The sequence below is a fragment of the Coturnix japonica genome, chromosome 18 (assembly GCF_054131305.1).
Source record: "Coturnix japonica strain WE chromosome 18, WE-NBRP24, whole genome shotgun sequence".
Lineage (NCBI taxonomy): Eukaryota > Metazoa > Chordata > Aves > Galliformes > Phasianidae > Coturnix > Coturnix japonica.
Genome location: NC_140680.1, coordinates 5,442,161 through 5,468,642, shown reverse-complemented (window position 1 = coordinate 5,468,642; position 26,482 = coordinate 5,442,161). Strand labels below are relative to the sequence as shown.

Sequence of the window (26,482 nt, the reverse complement as noted above, 5' to 3'; positions counted from 1 at the left end):
AGGAGGGGAGAGAGAGAAAAAGAGAGAGGATTAGTGAAAAGCTGTTATTTTTGATCTCGCTATTAAGGAGGCCTCCTCTGGACAACTGAGCTGCTACAAAAACTGAGCAGTCAAGTGTGTGAAGCTGGGGAAGGGCTGACATCACTGAGTCTACCATGAGACCTCCACTCTTTTTCTGTTAATCTACGTTTTCTTGCCTTGTTGCTTCCTGGGACGCCAGCATGTGAGTAAAGCCCTGCAGCACCCAGCAGCGTGGTGGAAGTGCCCTCATCACTTGGTAGACAGCATGATCGGATCACCTACATGCAGTGATGAACCCTCTCCTCTGCTGGGACTCCTGGCACTCTGCTCTCCTTTCCAGTCATGTTTGAAGGTTCACAGCATTCATTTCTATGTGTGTTTTAAGTGTACATGTAACACCTTTATGTATATTAATATTGTGTATATTAGAAATTACTTGAATGTCATAACAGACCTAAATTTTCCCTTATAAAACAGAACATAAAAGTGAACACACAAAGGAGGTTTTCTAACGTGACTGAGAAGAGCACAGTAAGTAAACCTGATAGACCTGTGAGTGTCCCTGTTCATTGCAGGGAGGTTGGACCAGATGGACTTTAAGGGCTCCTTCCAACTCAAATGATTGTAGGATTCTCTAAACTACAGCCCAGAATATGACAGGGCAACTGACACTGACTGACTCTTATCTTGCAATTACAGTAAAGATCACTTCAGTTTTAGTATGCAGCCATCTGATTGCCTGAAAGAGACAGGCCAATATATGTTGTTAAAAAACAAATTAGCATTAAAAACATGAAGGCAACTGCTTGCAGTCGTGAAATGCCTTGAATTTCAATTGCAGTATATTAGGTAAGAGTTTTATTGCTATTTTTGTTTTGCTTTGTTTTGTTTTAAACTCCTCGCCAAGGGGATCTGGAATATCTTAAAATGCAAATGTTTAGAAATAACAGAAATTGCAATAAGAATCTCAATCTGTGAGTCACCGAGGACACTAAGATAGGAAAACAGCAGGAGGCTGTACTGGATCTCACATCCTATGGGAAGCCTCCAGTGAGGTTCTCCTTGGGTTCCCATCATCCACATCCTTCAGTGTCTTCCACAGCTGTGGCAGAAGGAGGGGATGAGAACAGGTGTGCATGTTCTCCTGAGACACCAGAAGAGGTTTAACTCCACACCTCTTTTACTTCTGTTCTCTTATCAGCTTCAGTTATTTTCTCTTTCCCTGTAGAAGTTTCCCCATTGCAACACCCTGCGTCTCCTAATGTTCACATTCTTTCCAAAATGAAAACATCAGCTATAAAAGCTTTTTGGATCAATGCGGGTGAATTAAGCTCTTCTCATAGAAAATATGTATGATAAAAGATTTAATTATGTTGGCCACGTAAATCCTGCTTTAAAGTGACAAGGAAACAAAGAATTTAGGAGCGCTGTGTACTTTAGTGCTGCATAAATTTGCCTGAACCACAGATGCTATTATCCGAGCACTTTAAAAATAATGAATTAGCCTTCTCCACAGAGCGAGCCTTGTTTGCATATGATATGTTCAATCACTGCTAACACAACCTGTGCTAGGAAGGCTTCACCAGTGCTTTTAGAATAGCATCATGGTTCTGTGACTTGAAACTCGTTTTTCAAGTGCTAAGTGAATAGGAAGGTTATAAATCTGCAGAGATCTGAAGCTTGGTTTGTGTTTGTCAGAAAGCCTGATGCTCTTTGCTTACCTCTCCATCTTTGGATTCCAGCCTGAGCTCTGACCTGCACGTGGCTTTCAAGCTGCCGGCCTCAGCGTTGATCTCGATGCCCTTTGGAGCCTCCATCACCAGTGCACGTGTGGGTGACTCCAGTCTGAAAGAGAAGAGGGTCTTACTGAGCCTGGTGGGCTGAGGATTTGTGTGTAACCTTGGGGTGTGGTCTTGAACAGTCTAAGTACTGCAAGGCAGCCTGGCACCACCCAAAGTTCAGATTCACAGCTGGTTCAGTCAGCAGAAAGAAATCATGTGAGACAACAGAATCATAAAGGATGGAACAGACCACTAAGATCATCTAGTCCAACCCCAACCCGCTCCCACCATGTCCACTAATCCATGTCCCTCAGTGTGACGTCCACCTTCTTCCTGAACACTTCCAGGGATGGTGACTCCACCACCTCCCTGGGCAGCCTGTGCCAATGCCTGACCACTGAAATCTTTCCTAATATCCAACCTGAACATGGTAAAAGATTCCACAAATCCAATCTGCCAGCATTTCACATCAGCTTTGCTGAGCTGTAAATGCTAGAATGAGAAGCGAGGTGCAATAAAGCTTCCACTGTGATTAACTCCCTCATGCAATAGCTCAGCTTTGTAACTAATGAATACTAACGGGGGATATTAGCAAAGCAAGATAGCTACACAGAGAGCACAACCACTTTTCCTCCTCAAAGCACTGCTAAGCAGGAGCAAATTCATTCTTGTGACTCCCTGTAACACGAAGTATTTAAAGGTTTAATGACATAAGAAAATGGACAAAAGAAAAAGATGGAAATACCCCAAATTCTAAGTCTCCAGTGCTATGCTCACATTGCAGTGCACACAGCAGCACCCTCCCCAGTGCTTCGACCCCTCCTAACTCTGGTTATGTGAGGGAGATCTGACAACCCCATTACAGCTCTGGCTAACACAGCCAAACCTTTTAGTTGAGGCAATTGAGGTTAATGCTTTAAGATCTGGAAGTCAAGGTTCAGTCTTTCTGGCTGATTATTCATTCATAGGTCCTGCATTGTACTTGTCTCTTCTTTATAAAACAGACTCTGTATTGAAAATAACAATAAAAATTACTTCTCCCTCTTTGGCAACTCCTCCTTGTTGACTTTATCACAGCTAATTTGCTGTACCATGAGCAAATCTCAACTGCAATCTCACCAGCTGAAGCCAGAAGGACAACTTGAACAAAAGATCCTCTGCTTTGGGCAGCAACTGCAGTGACAACCAAAGCACGAAGCTGCACGCACCCACCCAGCTCTCCTGGGCATCTTTTAGGATTTGACTGCATTACTGCAGCAGTACTTCAGCTCTTTCTCTGCTCTTCACATACAATCATTTGTGCAAGTCAATGTATTCTTAAATGGACTCCTGCTGGTACCAAGACAACATTATGAGAGACTGAGGGAGTTTGGCCATATTTATTGCAGCCAACAGTTCAATAAAGCAGAGGCACAGCTCCCTCTGTGTGGCACTTTCCAAGTTATGACCTTCCCTCTTGCAGGTGTCTTCACGCTGCTGGGTTTCAAATACCTTTCCCTTAAGAGCCCAAACTCATCCATGATTTCCTGGCTGACTCAACTCAATCTGAATGTCAGAGAAGTGAGGCACAGACAGTGAGCACAGCCTCATCGTTCCCATCCTCTGCACAACCATCCTGAGCTGCTTTTTGTTTGCTTTCTGGAGGGAAGTTACATCCCACATAAACCTTCTTCTGATCCCTCTGCTGATGTCAGCCTGTGGCTGTTCCCTACACAAGGAACTGAAGGTTAAGACGGCTGTTGCTACTCATTTTCTTTTTCTTTTTCCTGATTGAATTGCAGATGGCACGGTGGAGAAAAAGCCTGCAAAGAATGATTGACATTAAATAGTGTTACCTCAAATAAGTACCTCTCTAACCTTCCAATTGCAATAACTGCCTTTCCAGTATCTGTTAGAATTCCTTTACAGTAAAAATAGAGCACAAAGCCTTAGTGCTCTGGCACATGCACTCTGGTGGCTTTCATTACAGTGGGTGAACACACTCTGCTTACCCCTCATTTTCACTGGGGGTTTCTGCCCCTCACTGTTCTCACCTTTGGTGGCACACCCTCCATAAGGACCATCTGTGTGCACTCAGCCCCAGTATATCAGCTGTAGGATGCAGGCACATGTTGTGTCCCGCTTCTGCTGCTCCACAATCCTCCAGAAGAGAAGCAGATCCAGGGCCAAGAAGGTCTTAAGTCAGTGTGGCTGTATTCACTAGAGGTCATGCCCAAACCCAAGGACAATTGAACTAATCTGAGGATAAAATAATTCCCAAGAGCCATGGCCAGGTGACTCTTCAGCATTCTGGCATCTCAGTGGCTTCAATTTCTTTCACGCTTTGGCTGTCTGAAAACATTTGTTCATCTGTTAATCTTGTAGCTCTTCTGGCCATGGAGAAATAAACCTTCTAAGTGCAAAACACTGATCAGAGACCACAGTGCAAATGAACTCAGTTACAACAGCAGCACTCAATTGCTGCCCTGTATAAGAGCAGTCTCCCCCTCCCACACCAGTGTTGTACTGGAGAGAGCTAAGGAATAGGGAATTAGCAAATAGCATCCTGTGGTGGGGGATCATACAGAGGACAGGAGGGGATGTTCTACTTCCAGAACCTCCCTTATGCACACAAACTGAGCTAAATTCCTGCTTTGATTCAAACAAGCAAACAAGCACCTAGAAGTTTATCAGACAACACTGCCTCCACCCAGTGGAATCCTACAGGCAGAAGAACAATATCTTTAAAACACTGATGAAGCCCCATGCAATTTCATACATATCCTAATCCCCACAGAGCTCTTGCGCTGTGGAGGCACATACCTCCCTCTTGAGCATCTCCTGATAGCCCATGGCGTAACATGGTACCAGCACACAACACCAGGGTTCTGCTCTTTGCAGAACCATGTGTCTTTCTTAAAATTAGCTGAGCCAAACTTACCTCTGTTTCTCCTACATTACTGGCTCAGACAGCTGCAATCTTGCTGACATGCTGAATTAACCAAACCCCATCCCTTCAACATTGTAAGTATCATTTTGAAGCCCAGAGCTTTCTTTTTTTAGAACCTCAAATTAACAGTAACAGGCAGCTCTTCCAGTGACAAGAATCGTGCGCTTGCAGCTCATGTGGTTTTGCACTTGTACCATGAGTTTGGAATTCTACTCTTTGCACTCTCTTGCAAACCTGTTTGACAATGGTGTCACCTGTCTGCATGGGACATTTGTCCCATTTTATCCTACTGAAAGCAAGGACAAAAAGGTCCTGATAAAATTGTCTTTGGCATTTGAAAGGCGTATGATTGCAAAGGGCTTAATTGGATTACTTTCTGTTTCCTAAATTAATCCCTGAGACATCTGTCTATAAATCAGGAGCTGAAAAAACCATGCAGAGCCCCAGAAAGGAGTTGAGGACTTTATGCTCTAGGAGCATTGAGAAATGTTTACCGAATACTTTCATTTGAAGCAAGCGTTTAAGAGACACTCTGCTTTTAAACCTAATTCTGTCTTCCAGAGCAGAACCAATTTGAAGACTAATAATGAAAGAAAATGATTTAGCGATGAACAGATAATTTGTTCAAAATCAACATTTGTTTTTCAGTAGGATACTCTGGAGCTTTCAGCAGGATTCACATCTCCCAGCTAGGTGTAAGCCCGTACTTACATCCAGAGGCTGCAAAGGTGGCTGCATGAATATAGATTGTTTCATTACTTGCTCCTGCTTTTGAATTTCCATCCCACCAACTGGCACATAAGCTCTTTTTTATTGACTGTAGGTGCTGCTTATTTTTATTCCACTGTCTTGAGGACCTCTTTGACAGAGCTATGCAAGTAGAGGAGGTTCACTCCTATGCAGAGTTACATCCATTTCCAAACCTGATGAATTCATAACTGGGATAAAATGATCCTGCCACTGCCAGAAAGTTGCTCCTGTCCTACCTACAGCCTCTTGTCTGGGTGATGACCATGAAAACCTTTCTTATAGCTCCCAGGTTGCCAAGCAAGCGAAAAATTTTCAAGTAATGGGATATTCAAAACTACTGAAGAAGCCCAAGATCCACTTACTACACCAGGTGTTGGGTACTTCTGCAAAACTCCATTGAGTACCTAAATACCATAGCAAATCTGACCCTTAATCGTACTTAGTTCTGCAACAGAGGTAATAGCACTTCGAAGCTCCACCGGGAGAATGGAAAGGTAAATAGAGAGGTTGTGAAGCAGTTACATACTGTAATAACTGAGGTCAGGTAGGTAACATAGCTGAAGATGGATGGCAAATGGATAACTGATGTTCCCAAAACTCTGGTATTAAGCTCTTACCTTCATCAAAAACACCGTTCCTCCCACTGAGCACACTCAGCCTGCACAGCAATGTGCAAGGCGATGAATGCAAAGGAAGCCTCTCTGCAGCTCACCATGCTTAATGGACAGTGCTAAATGTGTCTCTTAAGCCCTTTTACTCAAACCTACCACCAAAGCACTCTGATTTTAAAGAGCTGTAATGGCATACGTGCATCCCACAGTGAAACCCGCTACTGCTGGAAATCCTGTGCTCCTGGAAGCCAATGAGACAGCAAAAATTTCGGTGCCATTCCTCCTTGGTTTTGAAAACTCCAGGAATAACTTGAAGGAGGTCAGCACTTGGGTCTGCATTGCAGTTCTGGTGTAAAGATCATTACTTACCCAGACTTCTAGTTTTCATTTCCTTCACCATAAAAAGCCACATTAATCACCCCAGCAGTGTGGATTATGGTTCCTTCCTCTCCCCTTCCTCGACCCCACTGGAATAATCCATCTTTTGCCTTACTATTATGAATGGATTTTGGAATTAGGGGAGAAAAGGACATAGCAGATGTTAGGGCAGTACCACCAGCAGCTAAGGGCTGCTGCTGTGCTTCCAATAGCATTTATATCATTTCCTTATAAAGGTCAATGTGAATAATTCCTGGGGAAAATACTCGCCAGAGTCCAGCTCCAATGCAAACAAGACTTGCAGTTTGCTCATAGAATACAAGGAATGGCCTTGAGCTTCAGAAGTTCTTGCTCCCAACATAAGATTTTCCTGCATTAGGCGCAAACTTCATTTGCAGTGTGGAAATGGAAAGAGAAGTTTGCTCTCAGGAGGTGAGGAGCATATGATGCAGCAGTGTGGTAACATGAGTTAATTTAATTTTGCTTAGAAACCTCTGGACTGAGAATAGAGCATGTATTACTGCAGCTGTAGCCCATTATTTCTAATGACTCTAATTATTTCTTACGGTATCCATCTGACCAGCTATAAGATTTCACATTGAGCATAAAATTAGCCAATGTTACCACTGTGCCTGCTTACATCTCATACAATTGGTAAATTATGCTAGCAAGTAAATGTAGAGCTCCATCAATTTGCTGGTAATGAACCAGTATCTCAGGTTGAAATTTGCTTTCAGTTTTAACGCTCTTGTTTCAATGAAATCAATGGGATCATCCATTCCCAGTGACTTATACTTCTTACTCCATTATTTGAGTTATCTTACATAAATCTATTTACAGAATAAAATACAATAATTTACTCCTCATTAATTGGAAGGTAATTAGCTTTTACTGAAGAGCAAAGGAAGCATGCTTAATTTCCATTTCCAGAATGCTTTTAAACTTTTTAATTGCCTTATGTGTGCTTGGAGTAGAGCAGAAAGTTTGGGAGGGGGAACAAGAACTGGGACTCACCTGGTCAAAACCTTAACTGAAGTTCAGCCAAATTCTTGTAATCTTATGAGGAGCAAAAGGCTCTGTCATGAGCAATACCCATCTTCCCTACGTTTCTTTCCTACTGGAAGGGACTGCTATTTCATGAGAACAAAACGAGCTAAAATACAGCAGTGGCAATGACACAAAGCTTAAGGTAAAACAGGAAAAGAGCAAAAGTAGTAGTAAAAAAGGAGACCTGGCCTTGAAGTGAGAGTTTAAAATAAAAACAGAAAAACAAAATCTCTCTCTCTCATTCCTAATCATGCCACCAAAATTTTGAGTAAATACATTGTCACATGTGGCACAGCACAAAAGCAGCAAGCACTCTGAAAGCTTACAGAATGTATCATCGCTAATAATAAGATATGTATCCCCATTATTTATTCCCTAGCATTGACATAAACCTTGTTTGCAATTACATTTTAATGAAGCACTCCAATTACTGTTTGAATGAGGACATCTGATTACAGTCTCAATCAACATAAATAAATCTTGCTTATGAAAGGTTTCCAGGGTATTTTCTTTAGCAACATTAATTACAGAAGTAAACAAGGATATATGATTATAATGGCACCCAATTGTAAATCCTTGCTATAGCTGTAAATATTCCTTAGTTTGACAGCATGCATCACAATACAGTTTCCAGAGTGTATGCAGCAAATCTGTTAAATGACAATCCCAATGCAGCCTTACTCTGAAATAGATTTTTATGGCCACATCTAATTCCTAATAAGATCTAGTTTCTTTCAGCTATCACCCACAAACTATGGTTAATTCCTAAGGAAAATCCAATTAAATCTGCCAGAGACCTGACAGGAGCAGAGGTCTAATGATGCTTTATTGGAAATTACAGTTTTCTAATTGAGCCAGAGATAAGTCTGGTTCAAATGGCAAGGAGGACAACTTCACTTCTCCGTATTTGGACAACAGAGATGCTAAAGAGATTTTGTACAAAGCTGAGTGAAGAGAGAGAAGAAGGAATGGATAAAATAATGTGAATTACCCTTATGTATAAGTTATGGATGAAATTTAGTATTTCCTTGGATTATGATGCTGGATGAACGGTCCTGCTTGGGATGTGCTAGTGCTGCAGTCCCTGATGAACGAATGCGTGTGGGGAACAATCCTCCCCTTTTGCCAGCCTACATCTGTCAGTTCTGACCATTTCTCTCTGCAAAAAGGAGCAGTTTGAAACCATTATAGAACAGGTCAAAGCCAGCATTAGGAAGATGCTTAGCTAATGTTGAAAGATTCAAACAGGTCTAGATCAATGAGATAAATGGGAAACCAAAGGAGACTGAAGGTGTGGCTCACGGGAGCCCATTGCTGTGTATTCAGAGCACTAAAAGCAATAAAACCAGAAAAAAATAGAGGTCTCAAAATACAATTGTATTTTCTTTGTGAATATTTATCAAGTTAAAGCATGGGAATTGCTGAAGGAGATGAAGGAGCTGTAATTACGTGGGTTGTCCCTAATGTTTTTTGTTTTGTTTTTTAATTATTTTTTTAAGCAATCTCTAGAATGGTGTAGAGGAAGAAAAATATAGTATTTAAAGGACAAAAAGAGAGATCAAATGTAAAAGATCAAATTACTCTAGAGAGAAAGATGTAGTGTGTAATACTATTGAGATCTGGTTTCATTATAAACTGGAGAAGTGGTGAAGGGTAGAGACTGTCAAAGAACAAAGTACGAGATTAATGTTTTACGAAGTAGAGGTATGGCTGAGAAAATTAAAATCATCCGGATAATTAAAAAATGCTGTTGCTTATAAATCAAGGAAGGAAATTATCATAGAAATTGGGAGACAGTCAAAAACGATGTGTGGTAAATACAGAAGCAGTTTAAGATGATGATGATGCATTTTAGGGGCTAGAGAAGGGACTGAGGGATGCAAAATGAGTTGTTCCTATTCTAGTGATGACGACAGTGATGCTCTCCTCGCCTGGTGGGCTGTGAGCAGATTGGTCTCGTTCTGAATCCCCACTGTGCCCGACAGACGTGAGCAGAGAGCTGTCTGCAGGATTCCCTCCGTCCTGCCGTGCTCAATCTTTCAGCCTTAATTGATGAGCTCCAAAGCCATTACAGGACCAAGTGGTGGGAAAGAGCAGCAAAACCAGGGCAACAGCAGAATCACAGAATCAAAGAGGTTGGAAAAGCCCACTGAGATCAACAAGTCTAACCTCAACCTACCCCTGCTGACCACGTCCCTCAGCTCTGGAACACCTCCAAGGACGGTGACCCCACCACCTCCCTGTGCTGCCGTGCCAACATCTAACTACTTTTACAGAACAGAATTTTCTCCTAAACATGGAATGGTCAGGGCTGCATCCAGAGCCACACAGCCCCATTGGTGCTAATATCTGGAGCACACTGCAGGTTTCTCAAGGAAGAGGAGTTACCAGCTGGGAGAACAGAAGCGATTAATAAAACCACAGCAGTTGTAGGTGAGACTGAAGAGATTCAGCCAGACCACAGCCCTATTTATTAATATAATTAATGCCAGGAATCAACCATAGGAAACACAGTGAGATAAAGAAGCAGAGAATCTGCTTTGGTTAGAGGAAAGGCAAGGAACAAATGTCTTTTCTTCTGGAACGATAAAAGAGGGACAGTGAATGACATTACCACTGAGTGGTTGAGTAAGAGCAGTAAGGAAACCACTGCTACTGATGCTACTGGCTGGAACTTTACAGACTCTCATTTCTATTAGACATCTCAACAACAAGCATGGAACACTCCCTGGGTCAAAACTAGCCAAGTAACAGTCTCAGGCTGGCAGTTCCTTCACAGAGGCTTGTGAACTACATTGTGTTAACTGCATGCAGTTTCTCTGTGCTCCCAGCAGGGCCAAGTGACAGTCTCAGGAGCTAGACATGCCCCAGCTAACACATAAAGCACCATCTTCTGTGTGTTGGCTATACCTTATTTTGCAACTTACTGCAGCAAAATAAAACAAATTGAAACAAAACAAATTCCTCCTCCTGTTGGGTACATTAATGAGAACACTCATTTCACACATGGAGAAAAATAATTACTTTTTATGTTACTTTAATTGCCTAAACCAGAAATGCATTTTCCAGAAACAAAGGTTGGGCTGGTGTAGGTTTCTAATTACAGGTTGAAAGCTTCTAATTAAACAGCATTAATTGGAAGAAACCTTTTCAGCCAGAATTACAGAAGAGGCTGCTAGGATTGGGTATTATCTTGATGCACTGCCACCAAACCAGCGGTGAAATAAAGAAATAGAAACAGCATTGTAGCTCCTCAAGCCACTGGCGTAGCTTGATGCCTAGTAGCGGGGTATGTAGAAGCATGCTGGCCTCAGACCTCCTATCTGCAGCTGTGGGCTGAGCAATATCACATCAGCCCAGTCCTAACACCTACAGGGTTACAGTGAGTTGGTGCTGGTCAGCATGATCGGACACAAGCACTGCATTACTTTTTGGAGCATGCAACAAAATTTATGTTGGCTTCTGCATGGTTGCAGGAGGACAAATGCCACCAGAGCTGGCATAATATTAGAAAATCCAATGGAAAGACGGAACTTGGGTCAGATAAAACTTGCTAGATTGATCCATTTCTTAACCTAACATACATAGTACTCTACTTCAGGGTGACTTTCACGTGCAGGGAAGGCAGCAAAATATCACTGAATCAATTTGGGCCAACTCTGCACTACTTTCAAGGCTTGCTCTTTTGTCCCACTTCAGAAGACTTGCATGAAGCAATCGTTATTTTTTAATCTTTTATTTCCAGGTTGTTGCGTAATCCTGCTCAGCAGACCTGCATGTGGACACCAACAGAGAAAGCACTTTCTGGTGATAATCCAAAGTACATGGACAACACTGGCAAGGGAGGAGTGCTGTGCAAATACTGCAGTCATTATCATCAGTGGTTTGCATGAATTCTTCTACATCAGGACTACTTTATGAAGAGAAAAAACATTGCTGCATATACCCATTATTATTATTTGAAGTCTATCTATCATGGGATTTTTACTTGCCACTTGGTCAGACATAAGGGAAAGGGTCGGGCAGATTAAAGTCTCATGTGAACAGCGCACAGGCTCAGACTACAGTGCTTTCTGCAGTGATGATTTACTCTTTCATTGCCTTGATGATTTATTCTGTTCCTTCTAAAAAGATTGGACCTAACAGTAAGCCATTTACAATGAGAAATATATAACTGAGATACCAAAAGTAGAAAGGATTTGAAATGGTAGAATACCTGTTGGAAAAAAGGTACGTCTGTGTGCATCACGTACTTGGTGGTATCCTTTGAAAGCATGCAGTGAATTCTGTAAGTGGATTTGAAGAGCTTATTTAGCATGACAAATTGGCTACAACCTGGTGGCTATTTCTGAAAATGCATTTATAGACCTTCTGACACTGATACTCCTGTGGTATATCCATTCATTGTACAGTCAATTTATAATGATTCCACCAAATTAAATCTTTATTAACAATCTTATTGACTCTGGCTTTGACTTTTGGTCCCCCCTTTAATTAACTGCAGTAATGAGACAAGCAATAACCAATGTAACAAGTGAGCAAACATTTTGTTTTAAACCTGCAGTTTATTCCAAGCAACTTCACAAAAAATGAAGGCTGAATTGCTATATGCTAAATGTCAATTTTCACACTCTGCTGAACTCTTTCTGAAGCTTGTCAACCACAAATCTGTAGTCATTTCCCCCCCTCTGATCAGAGCTTTATAGTGCACGTAGTAGGTTTTTAGTAACTTTTCATTTTTATGCAGGAGTACCATTTGCTGTCCCCAGTATACTTCACAAAATGGCAAACAGGCATAATTTGTACATCTAAAGGGATGCATATGTCAAAGTTGCGGCCTCCTTCACAATTTGCACCAGGAATACAGTTTTATGTCTGCATGGGTAAGGTCTCAGCAGTGACCCAAACTACACAGGAATATTGAAACATCCAGCTTTCAAATGTGCTGGGCTTCTGCTCACCCTTTGTGAGTCCCAGCAGATTCTCAGACTTGCTCCATGACTAGAGGTGCTTTTCATATCTGCAGGTGAAATTCCATGCCTTGCTGTCTGGCAGATGCAAAGCAGCTCCACATAATCATGAGCATCCACACCCTTCCCTGCACAGGCAACCATGACCATGCACAGAGACACAGGACTTGGCTTTAGTGGATCAGTTCACACAACTTCTCACATACAGCTATTTGATAAAGTTAGGGAAGCAAAGTGGGATCACAGAACACACTTCTAGGTTAGCATACTGAGTTATGTGGGTACGTGAGTACAATAGCAAGAGGGTTAGACTTCAAGACCTTTGTGATCTTTTCCAACCTTAACAATTCTACCATTCTATACCACCACTGAGCAGGACAATAACTAGTATTAGAGATACTAATTTCCAGCATATAACAGCCTTGAAGTTAGATGCTTACACCTGTATCAAAACTAGCTAATCTGACAGCTGTCTTTGAGAAAAACAATTTTTTCATGAGTATCCACTGATCTGTGACTTCTCTTCACATTACAGCACTGGTTCACAACCTGTTTCGATAATTCAGAAGTTTTTCCTCTGTGCAATCTATAGCATTCAACACAGAATACAAATACATGAGAAATGAACATTCCTACTCTTGAGGAATGCAAAAAAAAAGTCAGGATTTCTGAGGGGCAGAAAAGGAGAACAGGGACCGGTGCCCTGTGGGGTCAGTTCTGAGCTGCTACTGTTTGGGCACGGAGGAGTTAAGATGGCAGTGGGTGGGACGGGGAATGTTTGAAATAGTTTTTCCACCCAGTTCTTTGAAAATCTTCAAGTCATTAGAGATTCACAGCATTTTTCTTGTTTTCAAAGAAAAAATAGGTTGGGAAGTGGTGCAGAGAAGAAAACAAAGGGATTGTGGAGGTGGGTGGGGAGAAGAATGAACTAGAGATAGAAAGAGATCAGGCAATTAAAAAAAGCCAACTTGCTGTAAAAGAGAGTACAGAGATGTCTCCAAAGGGACTACTTTAATTCCTGAGAATAGGATGTTTTGCAAATTCTAAGCGTCAAATTATCTTTAGCTAAAAATGAAACTGATTTCTGTTTATCTTTTGCATATAATCACTCCTGAGTACAACACACATTTCAAGGCACAGTTTGGCAATTTTTCAAGAGAGAGATGCTGGACGGTATTTTTCTTAACGGAGACAGGCTGAAGTTAGTGGCAGCAATTCAATAGCCAGACTAGATGACTTGAACAGAGGTTTCCAACCTTAGTGATACTATGATTCCCAATGGGAGATGACCATAATTACATGAACGCAGAGAAGCAACACCCCTGCCCTTCTCCATCTGTAACACATGGCTACCAGGAACTCCAAAGCAATGCTGCTTTGGGTGCACATCTCAAGAAGCTGCAATCCTTGCTCTTGGCTCTGCCAGCATCCATGCTGTAAATTCCTGATCCTTGTTTTAATGCACAGAAATCATCCTCTTGCTTCATGGCTCAACACAGCAAAAAGAGAAAGCGTTTAACACTTACTGACTTCCATGAAGCTCCTTCAATACTTTACTGGGCAAGTCCACACTTTCACACTCATAACCTCTCTTGTATGATTCTGTGTTGGTTTTTTTCAGATAACAAGTGACAATTACCAGATATTATCAGTATCTCTCAGTGTCATAATCTTCTCCTAGAAGAAGTTTTTAGCAGGGAATTTCATTTCCTTTTACCCTACTTTGTTTTCTGAGAAGGAGAGGCATGCAGGTAAGACTGACTTTGTGGTTCAAGCACTAGAGTTCAATTTCCATCTGTGCAATGAACTGCTTTTATGACCCCAGGTGAGCACACTCAGTAGTCCTTGGGATTACTGCATTATAGGAGCAATGGGGATGGCTCAGCACAGCCCAGGAGAAATAAAACACCTTCCTCTCCAAAACAGCAAATTGGTGCAGGTAACTCCTTACCACTGATTTCTCCTAGTGCTCAAGCCAACTTATTTGAAAACTTTCCCACAAAAACTGCCTCTTCCACTGCAGAGTATGGCCCTAAGCCAGTGCCTCCACCAGGAGCTTCAACAGATGGTCTCATGTGGCGGGAATGGCCCCAGGTACAGAGACATAACCTGACTGACTTCCTAAGCGCTGCCTTTAAAAGAAGTCAATAGAGTTACCTTGGAAACATAACATGGGAAAGGCAATTGGATTCCAAACCTTAAAAACAACTTTAATTCTTTTGTCTGGCCCAAAACACCCAGAAGAAAAAAAAAAAAAAACGTGCAAAAGAAAAAATAAATCATGGTCATTTAACCACTGTCAAAAACAACAATCAAAGCTGTAAGGTGCAGGGTTTTGCTTTTTTCCTCTCCAGAATTCTTTGTTTCTTCTCAATTGCCTGCACTCTCATGGTATCTCTCAGCAGTCAAATTAACACTATGTATTGATTGCATGCTTGGTAGGCAGCAGGAGAGAAAACAAACCAGGCAAGAACTTAATATCTGTTTGAGTTCCTTGAGCATGTGTGGAATATGGACAGTGTTTTGCAGTGGCCACCACTCTGCTAAAGCTTTTCTAGTGAAATTATTAGTGTTGTTTCCACGGGTGTTAGTAAGCAAACACTGCCAGGAAGAAACTAGGGTGTGCTTTTATCCTACCAAGCAAAAGATACGATAACGTCTTCTATCACCTGAGAGCATCACTCCAACAGGTTTCCAAATGTTACGTGCTTCCCATAGACAAAGAAGCTTCACCTGCTCAAGTTGGCACATTGCATCCCTCACACTGGAACATGCATGGTTCAGCATTCCTTTCAACACCTGTACGTATCAGCAGGCAGGATGATTAATTCCTGCTCTAGATCAGTGAATCCAGTCCTCATGTGCTGGCCCCAAGGAAATGAGGACTCCTGAGTCATCTCCATGCACCATAGGGAAGAGCCACATTTATCACTGAACCTTCCAAACCCATCAGTACCACATCCCACCTGTTAACATTACCCAGAGTAACTGCTGGGATAGAATATGGAATTAAGTCAACTACTTGTTTGGACACTAAATACCAAGGCTGCAGAACAGAGCTCAAAGAAATATGATACAGACAGAGAGAGAAACACAGATACTGAACTGCTGAGTCAAGGAAGGAGCTGGTGGGAAAACAGCAAGAAGGGTGATAATTGAAATTTTCTATCTTATGTTTCAAGAAGGAATGTGTGACACCTGCAGTTATTCACATGCTATAGTATGGGCAGTCTGAGGAAGAGTGCTGACTGTGGGGCCCATCACCGGTTGGGGAATTGCTATGGATTGGCGCCAACTTCACATATTTGGAGAGCTTCCCAAAGCTGATAGATAGACACAAGCGAAGTGTTTCCTCTGATCAGTTTCAGTGTCAGCTCTGGCAGAATTCCCCATTGCTGATAGTCTGTGGAGGGTCACAAATTCCTTTCAGAAAAATAACTGAATTTAGACCAACTGGGCCATTAGAAAAGAGTGAGGAGGACTTGCAAATATATTTATACGCCTGCAGGCTGGTATTTAAAATTCTGATGTAGCATCTTCCTGCCCCCAATGCACATGAACTACACATAATTATATCTTCATGTAGTATTTGCTGCTTGACCTTCTGGCCCAAGTGATTTACATTCTGACGCAATTTACATATGGTCTGATTTCCAGTTGATCCTGTGTGGAGCCCAGGGTTGGACTCAATGATCCTTATGCATCCCTTCCAACTCAAGATGTTCAATACCACATCAGTGCTCAAGGGGAAGGAACCTACGTAATCCCCAGACTCGGTCAACTCCAGCAATGGGGCACTGAGCTCCATCAAGTAATTCTCTCAATAGAAGGGAGAAGGAAACAGCTTCCCCTACAAAAATTGGTCACTGCTAAAGAATTACTTTTCTGTCCCTCAGATATTAAGCTCACCACAGTCCTTCCCTCCGTGCACCAATTCCCACAGACCTTAATTTTCTTCCTGTTTATTATTGTAGAGTAAGCCATCAGGTATAAACAGCATTTACTGTCACCCTAAATACAAGCATATTTCAGTTTATCAGTAAGAGAAGTTCCCAGTACCTGAGATGCATCCTCAGGGACCCTGCAGGGTCTGGCAGCATGCAGCTCCCCACTAAGTTTGCAGAGAGAAACCTGGGGCAGGTTTCATCCAGCACTGGAAATGCTGACTACTCTCAGTATGTTCCCACAGATGATGGTATATGGAATATCTATCTCCTACAAAGGATATCCTTTATAAGGCAGTCATATCCTAACAGTCATGCTGCTTTAACTGTGCTGCTCTACTTAGTTATAATGTGGGGAGAACTTAAAAAGACATAACTGGACAGGCCTGTTTTAATTGTTCCCACTAGACCTATGCTTCGTGATTTCGGACATAAATATGAGCTTTGATTGCTGTTCCCATAGTGACTGGCAGGAAGAACACACTGGAGGCTGGACTGGGACTGCTTCAAGCATGCAAGCAGCTACTGGAAATTATTAAGTTCAGAAGCTCTGGGGACCATAATATCACTGCAGGTCAGTCAACCTGGAAGATAAACACTGCTGGGCAATCTGGAAAAGACTTATATTTGTGTTCTGCGAAGAAAGTGAAGTTGGCTGCACTACAGACATTTGGCTTGGCAAATGAGTGCCGTTCTGAGGGGAATTTACTGGTCCTTACTACTGCTGGAGATGAGAAAGTTACTGGTTGTGATTTCTGTGCTGTACACATTTACTACTGAGGAACAGCCACCAGCCCTTGGGCTCAGCTGCACTCCTAGGGCATTCTGTACCCAGTGCTGCCAAAGGCTTTGTGTGGGAATGGCACACTTTTGGCACTGTGCTCTGAAAGAGCAAAGTGCTGGTGGATGCACTCAAGACATGCAGCTTGTCCTGCAGCTGTGACACCCAGCTCTTGCTCTCACTGTGATTTGTGCCATGAATATAGAAATAGAATTCTAAAAGCTCTAAACTCTCCTATTTCAATATTAAAGAAAAAGGCATGGACACATACTGAGTATGTATAAAAGAAGCTCAGGAATATTTATATCAGCTGAACACACAGCAGGAAAAGTACAGCGGTACTAATAGCAAAGCTACCAGTACATCTGAGTGCTGCACTCACTGCCTGTCCACACACTGCTGGGCTGTGAGCTATCTGCAGCTGCATCAGCTCGCTGGCCATTGGGGGCTGGTACATCACTGAAGGAGGGAATTTCCATCTGGTCAAATCCAGCACTGCCCATAGATCACTCCAAGTTATAAGCCTATAAAGCCGAACAGCCTTAGCATCTCCATGAGTGTATTAAGATTTGACACTGGAAATATGGTTCACTACTGGAGTTGTTCTAGCATGCAAGATAAAGCTACAGTTATTCAGCTGGATAGTGATGCTGAATCTATTCTGTCTGTATACCTTGTATACTATCCAAAGTCTCATTTCCAGTTTATATACTTTAAAATCCTCAGAAACCGCTACTGCTGTAACTTTAATGCCAAAATAAACCAGATGAGCCCGTAAAGAATAAGTACAAAGCATCACTTCTCCCTTCCTACTCCTATATGTGACTTATGCACACAGTTCTGTAAAAACAAAATGAACAACCAACCACAAGAAACCAATGGTAATTCTACCATGCTTTGAAAATGATGTGATCTCTTAACAGAAGGAGCTCAGTGACATGGCCCAGGGAGATACCACTCCATTCTCATGCAATGATCTATTATCCACACCACGACCTAGACTAGGAAATCCACTGCACGAACTGATATATTTTGCTTCACACAGAAACAGAGAACTAGCATGCAGGTAGAGGAAAGCTTCCTCAAAGAGGTGATTATGAAAGCAACACCTTTTGGTATTGCCCAGACATCTGGACATATTGTAGCCCTCAGGGAAATGCTTTAAATAGAATCAAAGAAGCTGAAGAAGAACTCTGAAGTCACCAGTTCCAACCCCAACCCATCCCCACCATGCCCACAGATGGTGTCCCTCAGCATCACATCCCCACAGTTCTCTATTACCTCCAGGCACAGTGACCCCCAACCTTCCTGGGCAGTCTGTGTCAATGCACCATTGCTCCTTTCAGATATAAAACCATTCCTAATTTCCAACCTGAACATCCCTTGGCAATGATAATAATATGCATCAGAGAACTTCTGCCTGCAGAGCTCCCACTGCATTGACACTGCTTCCCCTTCCACAGGGCATCAGTTCACAAAGTATGATGCATCATCATTGAAAGTGTCTATGTATTTATTAGAGGTTATAGCATAAAATATGCAGGCACCTTGAAATGTATTCCAGACTGCGACAGCAGACAGAGTGACTGAATGCATGTCAGGGGTTTATGATGAACTCTGAAGCATCTTCATTTCAGAGGAAATATCCTTTTATATAGGCATCTTTTATTGCTTGATTTATTCTTTCTATCTGTAACTAACCTCTAGACTCAAAGATTTAGCCTCCTGGTGTGATGTTGCTTGAATGCCATGAATCTCAGAGCTCTGCAAAACACTCTGACAAAGTCATTGTTTGGTCCTCTCCCACTGTTCAGAATAGAGGGAGAGATCGAACTGAACTAAGAACCCATTAAACTGAGATATTTAGTGGGAGGGTAGGTGCATCACTACTTCATGACCTACATGAATACTTAAAGGCAAATTATATCTTGCAGGATACAGTCATGTAATACTAACAGCAAACTCACATAGGTGGTCCCACATTACCAAAGTTTCTGTACTTTTAAAAACAATTAAGGAACGAAGCCAATGCTTGCATTATGACATACACCTAAAAGTTTGGATTTGGGGAAGAGTAAAAACACAGTGCTGGAAACTGTACAGCACAGCACACTCAGGACAGGCTTTCTCACTCTACTCCCCACGCAGTTCCTCCTGACCCACAACAACAAGAACTCATCACCTGGTACAGAGCATTTGGAGGGTTTAGGCAGAAAGATTATGAAAGACTTAACTCTTGTACCCACAAAGAACCTGCCAGAAATGTCATCTCTAGTTATTGAGAGGTATATAAACCAGACCAAAGCACAGGTGATCCCTCTGGAAGCACTTGGGTTTCCAAAAGGAAATTTTTCAGGTTTACATAAAATCTGCCGTCTTTTTGACACAGATCCTCAGCTGATTCAAGTATGATAGGAGACACTTAATCACAACATTAATTTATTACAGACCATCTCACATGCACGTATTTTTCACTCAATCACACCTTGTGGGTCATAAGAGAGAATTTCATTGCATGAACCTTAGCAAGCAATTACAATCTTTAACCTCTGGCACTGCATGAGAAGATACTGTATATCTTCTACCAAAATGAACAGTTCTAATAACCTTTCATTAATATCGATTAAATTTAAGACACCAAATTCTCAAAAAAAAAGTGTTATTTTACTTCTATCTTTTACAATGTTAGTACTTAAGGAAGTGGACAGGACACGACATTTTTATCACTGCCACACAGTTCAGCACTAGCAGCATGAACTCTTTCTGTCTTGCTTTCAGCCCTTATTAAATATAAGCAGATTTTCTCTGAGTTCACTGGCAGGGAACATCTCCTTACAGCAGCACATCCCCTCATTATCCAGCCTTCTCAGCTGCTCTCAAATGCACCAGGAAGCTATTTCCCCCTTGCTTTACAATCTCTTTTATGATCCTTGATGATATAAGTTTTGGGGTTTTTTGGCTTACTTTCTTGCTCGATTCCCTAGTGTCACTTTATGACATGTCCTCATCCAGCTTTCCCATGCTCACCCTTAACGACACGAAACCAGAGGAAGAGAATGTGTTTCAGTATTATGAAATGCAAGAGAGAACCCATGAACCAAGGACAATTCAACACAACAGAGAGAGAATTGCAGCTGAGATGCAGAAGTTTCAGCTGGTGAAATAGCTCCTGCCTGACCCCCATTTGTGTCAGTCAAACCCAAGGGAAAAGCTCTTCTTTTTCCACAGCCACCACCTACGCTCTGAGAAATGCGTTCCTCCCCTCTGGAGAACTGAACTGTGTTTCTGAAAGTGTTTTTCAGGCTCTCTCAGAGACACTCACCTGCTTTTTGGCTTTTATTGGGTCATAATCACATTTCTGCTTCCTTATTTCCTGCACAGATCCAAAGCAACACACAGCACCATGAAACACACTGTTTATAATTTTGACTTTCTATCCAAGGACACCAAGTCCTTGTGCAGCTGGAGTGAAACACTGCACTATTTTACTTGCCAGCAAAGCCATGTGCATGTATTGTTTTATATATATTTAGAGCAGCCACATCAGCTGATGGAATAAATAGCGACTGCCATTTTGCTCTCCCACCTTTGACACAACGCTTTCACATATTTGGCATCCAAGAACTGTTGCTTTTTCCCAGCTGCTCACACTAATCCCAACCGACCTGGGAACTGTCAGCAGGATCTGGGAATCAGACAGTGAATCAGATGGCCTGAGAGCTTGCTCAGGATGGGCCAACTGGCCACCAAGACTAGGTCTGTAAAGGATTCTGTTTTCTAAGCTGAATCTGCACAAAAATATCCAATTCTGGCCCATGGGAGTTGCCACTGTTTGCCTAAACAGCAAAACAGTGACCTCCAGGGCAACACGCATTATGAATTGCAATGATGATATGGCAGTGACTTCTGCAAGCACCCTGCAGAAAGCAAACCAAGCCCCCTTCTTGGTCTGGTACTGTTCTGCTGCCTGTTGACCACAGGTTTGATTGCTGAGTCACATCTAGAGATGGGCTCTCATAACTTTCAAACACCATTTGAAAGCAAGGAGTGTCATTCCTTGAGTGTGACCTCAGCAATGCCATTTATAAGGAAACTATTATTCTAACTGCCAGAGGTGCTACAGAAGCCCATGGGATAAAGCTAAACTGCAATATAAAGGATGGATTTATATAAAACATAAGGAGCAGGGCAGCAACAGCCACTACACACTCAAATGATAAAATCAAGTTGTGAAGTAACAACACAGCCACCATTTTTGGCCTAGAGAAAACAGCTGTATTCCACGTGGCGCAAATTTGGACTAAAGAATCCCTAGGCATTGTGAATATTTATGACTTCTCTTAATAAGATACAATGCACTGCTTTCAAAAGAGTCTCATCATGGTTAGAAATACTTTTTTCTTCTCTTTAATATGGCTGCACAGCCACTATATATTCCCATCTGAAATACAATTAATGCCTTCATAAAAGTATTCTTTTTGACCAGGATGGACTAATACAGCTCAAAGCACCTCCTTCAGTCACACTCAATAGTAACTACAATTGCCTCAATACAGCTGAGCTCAGGCACGAGCACGAAGCAAAAGGAAACAAAACCCTGAGGAACTTCTCACTTGGGTAGGAAAGCATCTGAACTGCCCTTGCCTATTTTACTCAGGTTAATGATAAGTCTGTGTTAAGCAGACGGGTCTGAGGAAGTTGGTTCACAACCACAGCAGCCAAACCCTGGCTGGGATTTCCACGCCATGCTCATGGTGCTGCAGGCACTGACATACAAAGCCTCAGCAGGGAGATTGCCCTTCTTAAAGGCAAGGACTGAGCACTGAGTACAGTACTTATGTTCAGCCTACTTTGCTCTTCACTTCAGGTTTTAGAAATGTAAGATACACAGCTGGAGGGAAATATAAAAAGACAGAAATATTCAAGAAAGCCAGACATTATTCTACCAAGATGCAAACATAGTGCTCAGTGGATTGAATTCCTCTCATTTATTTAAGGTAAGAACTACATTTCAATGAAAATCTGAGACACTCAGCCATTTTGAACATGAACACATACTAAATATCACACAGTTTTCAAAGGAATTGAACAGAGGGTCACGAGCACAGGTTGGTAAGGTGCTTCCTTTGCCTCTTCTCTACTTCTCCATTTCATGTTCGTTATCTTTGGTAAAAATAGCTCTTTTTCAAGTACAGATATTACAATAAACCAACAGTTACTGGAACTCTCACAAAGCATTACGAATCACAGAAACACAATCATTTGAGTAGGAGGGGATTCTTAAATGCCATCTGATCCAAGTCCCCTGCAACAAACAGGGACACCCACAGCTCCACCAGGTGCTCAGAGTCCCACCAGCCTGACCATGGGTGCCTGTAGGGATGGGACATCCAGCATCTCTCTGTATAACCAAATGCCACATCTCACAGCACTACACCATCTCTCAGCTACCCCACAAGGACACAAAGCTGAGAAGGCTCTGATGCAAGGAAAACGTGTTGCCCAGCTTGCAGTGAAACAAATGCTGGCCTGCCGGCTCTTCTCTCTGGACAGTTGTCTAATGATTGCTTTTAGGATGCTTACGGCTGCTGTTAGTCAATAACCTGCAGATCCCATTACAGTCAACACCACAAAAATAGTCCTTAGAGTCTGCAGACCTGGCGCTCCTCCTGAGCACAAGCAATAAGTTATGCCACTCCTGAACACAGTAGCTCTGCTTAATCATTAACAAAATATAAACATCTGTATTGTAGAGGCTAGGGGGTGTTTTTATTATTTTCTCTTCCAAAACACATCACCTCAGGGAGCAGACTGAACTACCAGACAGATACATCATGTTAGCGGTGTGCTGCCACATCCTTTTAATCAGAGCACCATCAATATTTTGTATTATATGAATAACTAATTAGTTTCTCAACTTATTTCCACAGATGTCATTGCAAAAATCTATCTGAGGAATGTCATCTGCACTTGAGAGAAGGACAAGCCTTGTAATTAAGTATTAAGCCATTTCACCACTATGAGTCTGCCATGAAGTGTGAAATGGCTATTATTCACATTTTTAAGACCTTGCATTTATTAGCATCTATGTTCTACCCAAGGTTAGCAGCGTGCTGCACAGAGTTAAAAAAAGCAAAAACAGTTTACATTTTTGTTATTCAAATGGATGTCTGTGTCTATCCAACTGTACACAGATTGCTAACACCAATTGGGCTTCTCTCAGGTCCCAGAGGACGTCTGGCCTACACACCTTTGTGAGCAGCACTCAAATAGATGCTCTGATTACAGAACAAGTGATATTCTGCTGCTGAAATGGAATGACAATCACAGGTGTAACACACCTTGGCAGGACACTGATCCTGTATAAACAAAAGCTATTCAGCCCGAGATAACAAGCAGGATTGATTATTAATATCTCCCAGAAAAAGATTTTGTTTGCATTAGGAAACACTTGCAGAATAAATGCGGAAAGCAAATAATGAGCCAGCCTGTACTGTTGTACACAGAGGCCAGGAGAAATTTCTCTGGTCTCTGACTAGAGAAAGGCAATGAGCACACATTTGCTATTTTACTGCTCAATGATATACATAAGGAGAAGAATCTTGTGCATCCTTCAGCCAAAACCGAGAGACTTCCACTGCTCTCTACCTCATACACTGTCCCATTTGGCAGCAGTTTAGTCTAGAAGTCGGCCCCTTCCTGCCCTATTGTCACAATTCTGCTTTCACTTATAGGCCATGCTCCTGCTCCCACAGACCTGCAATTACACATTGGTGCATCCAGAAAGAGCCCCACAGCTGACCACAGGCTGCTTAATCACAAATTCACTTTCTGCTTTCACTGTCTGTTAGCCCTCCTTGAAAAGGATCTGCCTGTCAATGGGCAGCTCCTGTTAGCAGCACAGTGTGCAGGGCCACACTGTGATTTATACAGCTGGGAAAAGTCAGCAAAGCTCTGTCAGTGCCTCTATCATTTGCCAGGTGTGTGCCTCCTGATTATCCGATCCACATCTAGGCATCACCTGCTAAAAATAGGGAAGGAAAGAAAGCTAGGAGCTAAATCCCCATCTTGTGCTGGGTGGAAAAAGGTGATAGCCATTAAGAGCAAGTGTGCTGTAGCAATAAGAGGGAGAAACAAGTCTCCTCTGCAACAGTTCTATTTTAACAGAAGGAAAACACCTGCAATCATCTGCCTCCTTAACCCCAAGGCTTCTATCAAATGCACTGTGTGAGCTGCTCAATATATCATCCATAAGAAGCCTTATGGAAAGGCTCCCTTTGACCGGAGAGGGCTGTGGTTTGTCTGCTCTAACAGACGAATGGCCAGCAGCAAGAAGGCATGTCAACAGCAGGAAAGGCCACAACAAAGCAGCTGCAAAATCAGCACGAGTTCTGCTCTGAGAAAGTCTCATTCAACATGAAGTGCTTCAGGAAACAATATCTGCCATGCAAAAACTGTCAGATCATGTGTGGAACCCCAGATTAGTACATCAGAAGTGATGAGGACTTCTGACTTTCAAATAAACCTCATAAGGGCCCACCTAAACTAGCCTGAAGTTTAGAAACTAGGAACCACTTCTCTTGTTCCAGTTGTGCATTCACAAGTAGGCACTGGCTTGGTGGGGACAGTTCTAGAAACCCTACCCTTGTAAATCACTATTACATTTTATTACAAAACATGGAAAGTAAAGCCCATCTCAAGGCAAAAGCGCATTTTTTCACACTAGTAGGATTCCACCAAAATCATTAGATTTGCACCAGTAAAACAAAGAAAAGAACAGCTACTGTAATGCTATAACATGATGGAAAATACAGCAACAATAGAAGAGAGGCACAACCCTAGGCTACAGCAAATAAGAACAATCCTAAGTGCCGCAGCAAAGGATACAGAAATAAAGAAGAAATTTGCTTACCTTTTGAAAACCTCAAATAAGCAGCGAACTCCAGCAAAACCCCACTTCCAACCCTAAAAATCCAACTTCCACTGCCAACCCTAAACGAGATTCAGAAAGTGCTGGATCCTGGCTCCACCCCTTCCAATCACTCAGGAGCATTGCATGCACCTGCGCTCCCCTGGGCTGGCCCTGCCTTCCACCAGGTGCTCCATCACTGCTTCAGGCTGGAACTCAGCATTTCTGCTACAGCACCCTTATCAGCAAATCAATCTGAAAACAACACCAGTAGCTACAAGGCTAAATTGACCTTTTTTTCCTTGCTGCCACCTCACAGGAATTCCCAGTGTTTGCTATAAGCTAAACTATATTTCAAGGTGACAAGCTACTCTTCACAAATGGCGTCCATTTCCCACCACACACTTCCTCCTTTATACAACTGATTTTTTTGTGTTTTCTCTAATTTTTGTTCCTTTGATCTTCATGAATGTAATGGCTTTTAGACAGAAACATTATTTGTGTTTGTTCTTATTGAAAATGTCTCTGCTGCTTTGAGAAGCACAGCTGAGAGAAACCTTAATTTGATAAGAATTATTATTTTACAAAAAGAGCACTGTTGCATTAGCTAAGCACTGTATTTAAATTGCTTTTTGGTACAATGGGTCTCACTTGGACTATTTGGATAGTTCAATACTGTACATGGTAAGGTAGAATTGCACTAATAAAATCAAACTGCAAGTGCATTTCATCTGTTATTTGGTACTTCCAGTGCTTCATAATTAACTTTGGTCAAAAATTACCCCTTTAAGCCCAAGAGATTAATTCTCCCTTAACTATATTTGTATATAACAGGAAAAACAATCATCCCTTGGTTTCCCAGCCTTGGATGAGCGGTTTATGGTGTTTTTTAACCTACAATAACTGTGGATGAATTCCAGGTCTGTGATTGCCGCTTGTAAAGTGAATTTCATGCTGATTTCTTTTTATTTAACTCCAGGAACATAAACACCCTAAACCAGGGTTTCAGCAATGCTCACAGTGCCTGGCCTAGCACAGTCTGGCATGAGGGAGATCCCCATGCTAGGTCTGAACAACGCAGGTTGAGAAAGCACATTATTGGTGTCCCAACAACAAGGGTCCACCAAGCCCAGGGACAAATGCTTTTGTACAGCACTAGTTCAGTGTACACCCATCCTGCATCTAATAGTTTATCATCCTTTTGATACTTTTTTTTTTTTTTTATATTGGACCACTTGCTTCTTCATTATGCTCCCACCTCCAATTATTTCCCTTTGCCCCTACCCATCAGCTGGTCTAGTCCTTATCCCTCTCCTTGATGGATGTCTTGATGGCAGTGAAGGCACTGATCTTGTGACTGT

At 42.1% G+C, this 26,482-nt stretch overlaps 1 protein-coding gene across 9 annotated transcripts in view; it reads right to left on the bottom strand.

Annotated features, from left to right (window-relative positions):
- The window catches only part of SGCD (sarcoglycan delta), a 345,566-nt gene that overhangs the window by 50,595 nt on the left and 268,489 nt on the right, over positions 1–26,482 (bottom strand). For 8 of the 9 annotated variants that reach the window (XR_014935431.1, XR_014935433.1, XR_014935432.1 and 5 more), the window contains one exon: positions 1,743–1,866. Coding sequence is in view for 6 of the 9 variants with exons in the window: in XM_085518773.1 (XP_085374899.1) it covers positions 1,743–1,866 (124 nt within the window). In the remaining 3 variants the exon portion in view is untranslated. Of the gene's footprint in view, positions 1–13; positions 1,124–1,742; positions 1,867–26,482 lie in introns of those variants that run through there. The other variant, XM_015875793.3, reaches the window with a different exon arrangement.